Below are 9,270 nucleotides of genomic sequence, written 5' to 3'. Positions count from 1 at the left end.
GTCTTTTTGTTGTTTTTTTAAGTTTCCTTGTATGTTATTGGTTTTCGGTATATGACCTCTTGGACTGTTTTCTGGAGTTCTGCCTGACGTTACCCTAAGTTGTTTGCCAAAACCCACTGACTATCCGTTTTATTGGCATCTAGCTCATATCTAGTCTTGGAAGTTTGGGAGCAGTGAGTAAATTCTCTAAGTGGTAACTCTATCATCCTAACAGAGCTAACCAAGCTAACAGTATAGCTTTCTGAGACATAGCTTCTGGAGCCTCATAAAGCCCAGAACCTCTTGGGCTAAACATAAATAGCCCACTTTTAGACCAATCAAATGTCTTTCTTATTAATGTATGACTGTAGGAATTGCACATCTTGGGCTAAAAGTGGTTTGACATTAAGAAGCAAATGAAAATGACTACATGTTAAAGTTGGGCCTAGTTTTCAGGGTTACAGTAGGGTACAAGGTAAGATTCATGGTCAATAAGTCATTTAATAAGTAAAACATCTATCGTGTGAGCTATCAACACATTAAATGGCATATCTTCACACTGTTTCATATAAGGCTGAAAGTAACCACCCGTTCTGTGTCAAGCAGCAAGGCTGTGGGACAGAAAGCCTCAATAATGAGCAGAAATATGTCAAAAAGCACCATACAGTAAGGAATCTGCAGAGGTTTCCATTTAAATCCATTGATAATGTAAAAATATTAATTAGAGCAGGTTCTAGTGTGTGTAACAGTCTGCACTTTTTAATTTACACTTGGTTTAATCAAACTGAAATCCTTTTTGGAGAGACTGACTGTACATCTAACACCTGAGACTGATACTACAGGCAGGATGTCACACGCAGTGCAGTAACAGGATGTTCTCATCCAAAGTGACCCGTATCAAACTCCTTCATGTAGCAAGATGATGTAAAGTCAGAGAGACAGACAGTCAGCAGATGGTGTCTTCACTCCGGAAGAATCTACCCTTTGGCCTCCGAACCGATTCTCTCCTCCTGACCAATCAGGTGCTTCAGATCCCTGTGGGGTGCATAGGGCCACCTCCAGCTCGGGCATCTGGTCAAGCATTTGAAATAATGAAGGCAATAATAATGAGCTTAAAACTCCTCCCTCTGGGAGGGCGAGAGGTCAAACTACCTATGGAGAGTTCACACCTAACACATTCCAGGAACTTAAGGATTCGTCATCATCGGAGCGGCTGCACTCCCTCCCCTCGCTGCTTCCATAACACTTCCAAGTTATCACAACTTTGCCCATATTTTTGTTTTGTTTTGGTCATCAGTTTTAACCAGAGGCATCAGTGAGATGTGGGAAGAGATCTCTAAAGCACTGCATCCAAACCCGCAGCATAAATCATGAAATCATACAAACGTGGAGGCTTGTTATTATGGCTGACTGGGATGGATGCTCAAAGACAAGAGAAAAAAAGGTGCCGTAAATCCACAACTGTCCCGCAAATCTGTTATTTCTAGTTCATGTATATTTGCATCCAGGCTGAAAAATGCAAAAGAAACAAAAAACAACACATGTTGGTTAAGACTGAGCCGATGCAGACATTAGAAACCTCAGACTTGGTTTGTAGCGGTGGTTTTGGCCAGCTGACACACGGAGTGTCCCAGATTCAGTCCTCTTTCTGTTTTGGTCTCCACCAACTCCTCAGCAGTTTAGGCGGCTCTTCAGCTGCTTTGTCGTGTAACTAAAAAGTCTCCTGTTATGAGGAATAACTTTCATATTGCACATGCACGCTCTTGACACGTTGCTCCTGTGAAACTAATGATAACTGCAGCTTTACTTTTCAGTTTAAATGGCTTTTCCCATCACTTCCTGTAGCTGAAACCTGGAAGAAAAGGCATAGCCAGCAACAAAAATTAAGCCACTGCTCACAATATTGTGTTCAAATGACTCCACTCTCCAGCCAGACTATCGTATTTGCCCTGCCTGCTGCTCATTTCCAGCCCGGCTCATTGATGCATGAAGCAGATGATGAAGTAGCACAGGAGTTGTGAGTATCTTGTCCTTTTTTAAAAATGGGTCAAGGCCATTTATAATCACCAAGAAACGGCAGCCATACTCTATTTTTGCGAACTGGCCAGAGGAGAGAGTTCTTAATGAAGTATAGCTCGAGTCCTTCGTTTGGTGCGCTGAATCAGTCGCATGGCTCGATTATGTTTGGTGATCATCTTTACGCCATGTTGAGCTCCCTTGAGAATCTTAAATCAGAGACATAAAAAGAGTTGAACTCTCTTCTCTTTAAACTCGAGTACCTGGAAAAAGCCTCGGCTTTGGGGTTTCATCAAGACTTTGAGTAGACACAGATGAGTGGGACACAGATGAAAACAGATCACTTTAACTGAGATCTGCCCAGCCTTATCCTCCTACAACGACCACATCAACGCTAAACAAAACTTGTGACGAGCCACAATCGAGGGACTGGTCCACGGCCAGCTGGAACACAGCAGAGCCCACAACAAGGCTTTAGGACACTCTGCTCTCAGGGTAGAGGCCCAGAAAAGGGGACGGGGAGGGGGATAAGTCACAGGGGATAGGGTGGGGGTATAAGGCCTGGCAGACCAGTGCTTTTTCTTCTTTTAAAATCGTAGTCAATTTGGAGATCAATAGAGATGCGATTATGATGACTTCAGAGGGCAGCTGCATTGTTGCTGTGGAATGTTTTACATAAGCGTTGCGTTCATACAAAACTCTGTTGAGAAGCATTTGTTTCTCATTTATCACGGGTCTGGGGACTCGTTGTGGTTATGCACCAAGAGGGTTTTGTTTGAATTTCAAGAGCATGAAGAATCCCATTGCGACATGCGGAAACACACATATACACACATACACACACACTCGGTTTTACACAAAGCGGGGACAGAGGGAGTGTGCAATCAAGCACAAATCGAATCCATTTGTGGAGTTTAATAAGTTCAAACTGAAATTTCAGTCCTCGTCGCTTGTTTTGTGTCAGAAAATTGAAGCTGCGGTGATACTGCCGCTTATTGCGGTCTCTCCTTCAACACCTGCTTGGATTGTTGATGGTATATATCTGATATATATCTTTGCAAAGCGAAATACAAACTATTAATTTGCACCATTCATTTGTTTGAGGAAAGACCAAACATACACATCTTTTGTTTTTTGCAGATACTATGATGGCAGTGTGTATGCCTACGCACCATTCTAAATGTGCAGTTAGCTCCAGGCCTTGTAAAATGATAAATGGGAGGCCAGTTGGTTTTAATGGGCACTTGGGCCACTTGTACCAACTCCTCCTTCCTTGCATCCTCTGGCAAACACAATTAGCCTCATTGATCAAGTGAGCAGCAGAACAATGGGTAAGTACCCCACTGGAGTTTTTAGTCTCCACCTTCACTGAGCAGACTTGTTAGAGATGATGGATAGGCAACATCTGAGAAGCTGGGCCAATGACTTCGCTGACCTCACGCCACAATCAAGATAGCTGTTATATTAAAAGTCTAGCAAGACTAAGGTTTGGCGCACCACATTGGATCTGAAGCAGAGTGTTTGTACAGTTCAGTTATACCAAATGTAAATAATGACATGATCCCCATGATGGGAGAGACAGCTGTACTTGTCATACTATGCTAGTGGAGGAAAGTGGGAGTGGGGGGAGGTGGAAATGCCACTTTGTCTCTGTCATCACGCTGCTGACTGTTGTGGGTTTATTTTTTTATGTTTTTTTTTTAACATGTTCAATTCCTCGCAGATGTGGCGATCGCTTTCAAGGCATATTCTCTATCACGGCCATTAAAGCCCAGTGTAATGGCGCCAAGATGTTCCCCGAGACAGCAGGCGTATAAAATCAAAAGCCTGCTGCGCTCCAGAGGAATAAGTGAGAAAGAAATCCTTTGAATATGTATTTTGCGCGAACCGCACGCTGCACGGGAACATAAAGCTGTTACACTTTTTAAAACTGCTTCCTCAAAAGAAACCTAAAAAAACAGCCTGTGGGAACGCAAGACATGGTGAGCAAAACTGAAACAGAGACATGATCTTTTAATCAGATACGTGCGGCAGTCTGAGGGAGAGGAGTAATTGGAGTAGTTTTTTCCCCTGTTTTTAACAAGCCTCTCTTTAGCACAGGGAGTAATGGAGAGCGCCTGGATGGGTCTGTAAGTTCCTCTCTTTCCTTGGATTCCTGCTGAGGCAGTCTCCCACAGCCCAAGCACACCATACATTTCTCAGACAGGCAGACTCATAAAAAGACAAAAAGGCACTGCTTCAAATCCACACTTTAATGAGTGAAAACGGAAGTAATGACATGCAGGGAATCATTCTTCTTCTCTCTGTCTTGCAAATTGACACCAATGACCCGTGGCCGGCTTAATGCCCCGGTTGTGACACGTTGCGTAATGCCAAATGAAAACTTTTCCCGGGATTTTCCCCCCAGGAGGAGATTATTAGGAATGATGACACTTGAACAATAGCTGGATCAGAGCGCTCGACTTTGTCATCGTGAGTGAATCCTATTACGTGACAGCATAATGGCCGTCTGTGAAAACAGAAACAGAATGAGTGTCAACAAGGCGTCTTTTCAGCGCCGACAAACAAAGCTCATTTGAGGCGTCTCGCCACCCGAGCCGTCCCTTTGTGCGCGGCGTACGAGCCTCAATTGTTTTCTCATCGCCGAGTAAATGCCCGGCTTAATGTGGTGCCGCAGCTCGGGAGAAATGATACCTCCGGACATTAACAGTACGTTCATTTCTGCTGTTTGCATAATGCACAAGGTTACATTTGGGCTAAATGACAGCATGGACATGTACAACTTTCTAATGCTTTGTCATTCCACATGCAGTGAACTGGTTCCAGGTTATAAACGCTTCTGGCTATCAGGGGAGTATGGAGAACATCTTGATGGGATGAAGATGCTACTTTGGCATCAAACAAAGGCAAGGCTGTTTCACTTAACTGCAGGCCTCCTTTGCACCACAGACAGCTAGAAATGTGGGTAATAAACAAACTGATGAATGACAGCTTGCCATCCGCTCTGTGTGTGTTTGTCTGAATTTGGAGCCTCAAAGGGCCTGAGAGAATCGCTTTTGTCTTCTATGAAGACGACAATGGCTGAAATAAATATGCTGTAAGGATACATTTTGATTTATTTGGCCATGCTGGATTGACATGCATGTACATTTATGTTTAATTTCTAACCCCCCACCGCATCATCAGCAGTCCACCTAAGTGTCAGGGGTAGGGTTTGAGCCCAGGGTTTGTGGGGGTGGTGGTAAAGTAACCGTAAACCTACCCCTGACCCTAGATGGTTACCGGTGACCTTCTGGATGTTAAAGAGGTGAACGAAGAATTATTGGAAAAACAACTTCCCCTAAAAGACACTTCTCTCGAAATGAAAAACTAAAAGCTAAGAACATATTCTTCTTCCTTTTCACAAGACTTAATGCCCTTAACTGGTCAGAGCAAACTGCTGAATGAAACAATGTAGCTGGTGTTTCAGAATCATCTGTATCTTATCATCGGAAAGAGAGAGAAAAAATCCCTTAAACAGAAAAATGTGGAGAGCCAGACCTCTCTTTCAAAGAGCCTCCAGAGCAGCCTGTTGTCTTTAAGGAAGGAGAGAGGGAGGGAGACTGCTTTCAGCGGCCCCGGGCCCGGGGACTGGTTCTCATCATTTTGACAATAAAACTCAAGGAACTGACACAAAGCGACATTTCATTGAAAAAAAATAGCAGAAGGGGGGCCGGTAGAGATCCGCTGGTCTGCGCTGGATTGTCCACCCCTCCCTCTTATCCGACTGCCAAAGAGGAGCGGAGCGGTGATATTTTTTTTAATTATTATTATTTTTAAGGAGAGCGTTTGGAAAAGCTTTCTGGTGGTTTAATTCCCCTCCAGCACCCTGGGAGGGAGGAGGTGGGGGTGAAATGGTTTAAAGATGAATGAGTGATTGTGCTTTAAATTCCCAGAGGTTTGTTTTAATAGTGTCGAGTTTGTATGGCAGCGTTTTGTTGCTTCTTTTCAAACAGCTAAATACTGAATGACTGTGCCATGTGGAAAACAATACCTGACTTTAGGCACTTGCTGTTACTTTTGTGGAGTACATAAAGAGCAGGAGCAGATATAAGAAAAGTCAGCCGGCATAGTCTTTTTGGAACAATCGTGCCCACTCGGGACAGCAAAGGAATAGCGATAGCCGATAACAGTGCATGCTTCAGTCACCATGGCTCAAAGGCTCTGAACATGTTGCTTTGTATATATTTACACATCTGTACATTTTATACACTTTTCTACTTATATATATATGTGTGTGGGGGTAAGAAAGTCTGTCTCATCAGAAAATACAGCAAAATGTCCTCTCACACATCAGCGCTGTTGGAGACCTGTGATAACCTGGGGTCAGAGTCCATTTCGAAGCGGTAATGGTAGCCTTCCCACACCTCCCTGCAGGCGTCTCGCATGTCATAGATGCGCTTCTTGATGCCTTTGCGGTTGAGGTAGAGTACAAAGAGGAAGATGAGGCCGATAAAGCCCAGGACTATACCCAAGAAGACATAAGAGGTCTGCAGAGCGAGATCTGCGGCAGCATCTCTCTCGTGGCATCCCAGAGTCATCGTCCCCACGGCAAGCAAGGACGTGTTTCTCATGCTGGCCGGGAAGACGCACGCGAGGCTCTCGACGTCTCTGATGCGATTCTGTGACCTGTTGAGCCACTGAGCAAAAGGTTCAATTCCACATGTGCACATGAACGGGTTCTCTCCCAGCAGGAGAGCAGCTCTGGGCAGGGAGTCCAGCTCTTGGAGGCCCTCTTCTGACAGAGTCTTGAGGGCATTGAGCGTCAGGTCGAGCACCTCCAGCTGCTCTAAACCCGAAAGGGTGGAGTTGTGGATGGCCACCAGGGAGTTGTTGGAAAGCCGGAGCATCCGCAAGCTGCTCAGGTAGGAGAAAATGCGCGGGGGCAAAAAGATGAGACTGTTGTCCGACAGGTCCAGTGCTCTCAGGGTCTCCAGGGAGCTCCAGTGGAAAGCCGTGCTCAAGCTGGTCACTGCAGAGTGGTTGTAGAGGGCTCGGCTCAGGTTGAGCTCCCGCAGAGACTGGTTCAGGACGGCAAAGGCCTCGGGATGAATAACAGCCAGCTGGTTGTTGCTCAGATCCAGAGAGCGAAGCCTGTGCAGTCCTTTGAAGGTGAGGGATTCCACCTCAGAAATTCTGGATTTGAAGATGACACATCATTAGCAATCACCATCAAGACCGAGAGAATGAAAGCACATTTACCTCGAATCAAACCTGAAAGAAAACTGAACGTGATCATTTGAACACAGTCTACTACTATGCACACGGGTAACAGAACTTAAGCCAATGGATCGGTGCAGTTCAAGAACAGTGGGGGCCATGTGAAGAATGAGAAAACAGAGGTTTGTCACAGTTTCAGTCCTTCGGAGCCTTGCATTAGCACAATAACAAAGAGCCCCAGAGCTCAGGGAGAGTTTCTTACCTGTTATTGCTCAGAGATAGGTTGGTAACATTCTCCAACCCTTTGAAAGACTCCGGACCGATCCGGCTGATCTGATTCCCCGTTATAAACAGATTCCTCGTGTATCCCGGGATCCCAGCCGGGATACTCTGCAGGTCTTTGGAGACACACTTCACGGTGTGAGCCGCCTCTGAGCACTCGCAGCGAGGAGGGCAAGAAGCGTATACGGAGGCGAGGAGCGCGCAGAAAACAATGCCCTGCGTCAAATCCAGCATGTTGGAAAGGAAAACAAAAAAAGTGTCCGGTTAGAGAGCGGCGGCAAGAAACAGCGACAAAGAATACACGCACAAGGGGAGAAACGATCAGCTCCACCGAAACATCATGATCACGAGCTGTCCCGGCCGGGAATGCGCCTTTAACTTTGGATCTCTGCAGAAAGTGTGGCCGGGAGGCTGGCTCTGATTTCCATGAGAACAAAAGTGAGGGTCGTGCAGATCAGAGGGGGTGTTTGATCCTTCGGGGCGTTGCTTCTGCTCCAGCAATGAAGTTAAAAGGACCATCGAGGAGTGTAGTGATCTGCGGGGAGGGGCTTCTCTCCGCCCGGATCTACGAGATCTTCCCCTCAGCCCTGAGCAGAGAGCGCAGGCATGAAGGATGGATGAGGAGGAGAAAGTGGCCGGGATTTCAGCGCGCGCTCTCTCTCTCTCTCTCTCTCTCTCTCTCTCTCTCTCTCTCATTTTTTCTGCACTCAAATATAAATGTGAATGTAATGAATTCTGGACTTTAACAGTTTTATTTCAGAACAAAGAACAGGCAAACATACTCGTCATTCCCAGCTCCCCAGGTGGTGTGCGCTAAATGTGGGGGAGGAGTGTTTGGGGGCCAACCTTCAGCCTTTGATCCCCCCTTTTCTTTAACACCACGATGATCTACTAGATAATGAGACTTTTGGCCACTTGGCAGCTGAGTATGAGAGCTGCGAGGACTTCCTCTTCTTTATAAATTTATTCCGACAACTTCCAATGACTACTACCCGAATGACTTCCGAGAGTATTTAAAGACGAGCAAGGCTCTCGCATATCATGACTCAGACTTAAAACATCCCTCCTGCTGACAGCCCTGATGAAACACAGCAGTCACGACTGAATGATGCGAATTCAAGCGAGAGAAAAGCAGAGCCACAAATCTATAATAACTTTTATACGCATTAAGGCTGGAAGTCGGACACATTCAGAGTTCGCATCTGTATGGTCTGCAGCACAGAAGATATGTTGGGATTAGAGAAACAAAGGAGGGTTTTTGACATTGCAGACTGGTATAAGTATACATGGATGGTGGCACTAATAATAGCATCCCAACTGTCTTTTGTGAGCTGTCTGAATCGCTGTGGCCACAGGTCTCCGCATTCCAGGACCCGGCTCCTGGATACAACAAGGCACCGCAGGAGGCAACATCTAAAACCATTCACATCATCCCCACTCAGTGTGGCATTCCCGCACATGGCCGCCCTTAAATAGGCCCAAAGTACTGCTGATCTTCACAATCTCTCTTTCAGAAATATACCTTCATATTTATGTGTTACAGGCGGCAATGTTGTGAGGCATGCCGGCTGCTCTCGAAAGGACCGTTCATGCCTCCACTGCCTTTTATGCCTCAAAGCGCGCTAAATGAGCTGCTTCATTAAGGACAGGTTTCACATTCAAAGACACCGTTTGCCGTCCGTTTTCTGACATTTAGCGCAATTACAGAACACCAAAGGGATTTTCACTTTACTCTTTGTTTCTACTGGGATTTTCCACAGACAGGTCCACCAAGTCTGCACCTTAAATGTCACT

General features: G+C 45.7%; 1 protein-coding gene across 1 annotated transcript; it reads right to left on the bottom strand.

Annotated features, from left to right (window-relative positions):
• Window positions 1–6,258: 6,258 nt before the first annotated feature.
• tpbga (trophoblast glycoprotein a) lies at window positions 6,259–8,097 on the bottom strand. Its single transcript, XM_005927992.3, has 2 exons — window positions 7,457–8,097; window positions 6,259–7,170 (listed from the first exon to the last, which is right to left on the bottom strand). Exons 1-2 carry the CDS (start codon window positions 7,708–7,710, stop codon window positions 6,321–6,323), a joined length of 1,104 nt encoding a protein of 367 aa, XP_005928054.1. The 5' UTR covers window positions 7,711–8,097; the 3' UTR covers window positions 6,259–6,320.
• Between the last annotated feature and the right edge of the window lie 1,173 nt (window positions 8,098–9,270).

The sequence above is a fragment of the Haplochromis burtoni genome, unplaced genomic scaffold (assembly GCF_018398535.1).
Source record: "Haplochromis burtoni strain Fernald_Lab_line unplaced genomic scaffold, NCSU_Asbu1 Contig_10, whole genome shotgun sequence".
In the NCBI taxonomy this organism is placed as follows: domain Eukaryota; kingdom Metazoa; phylum Chordata; class Actinopteri; order Cichliformes; family Cichlidae; genus Haplochromis; species Haplochromis burtoni.
This window is presented reverse-complemented; position numbering and strand designations above follow the sequence as displayed.

Excerpts from the sequence above, each read along its gene's own strand:
- tpbga (XM_005927992.3), bottom strand. The coding sequence starts at position 7,710 with ATGCTGGATTTGACGCAGGGCATTGTTTTCTGCGCGCTCCTCGCCTCC. Across the intron at positions 7,171-7,456 it reads CTATCTCTGAGCAATAACAG|AATTTCTGAGGTGGAATCCC; the intron begins GTAAGAAACTCT and ends CTTCAAATCCAG.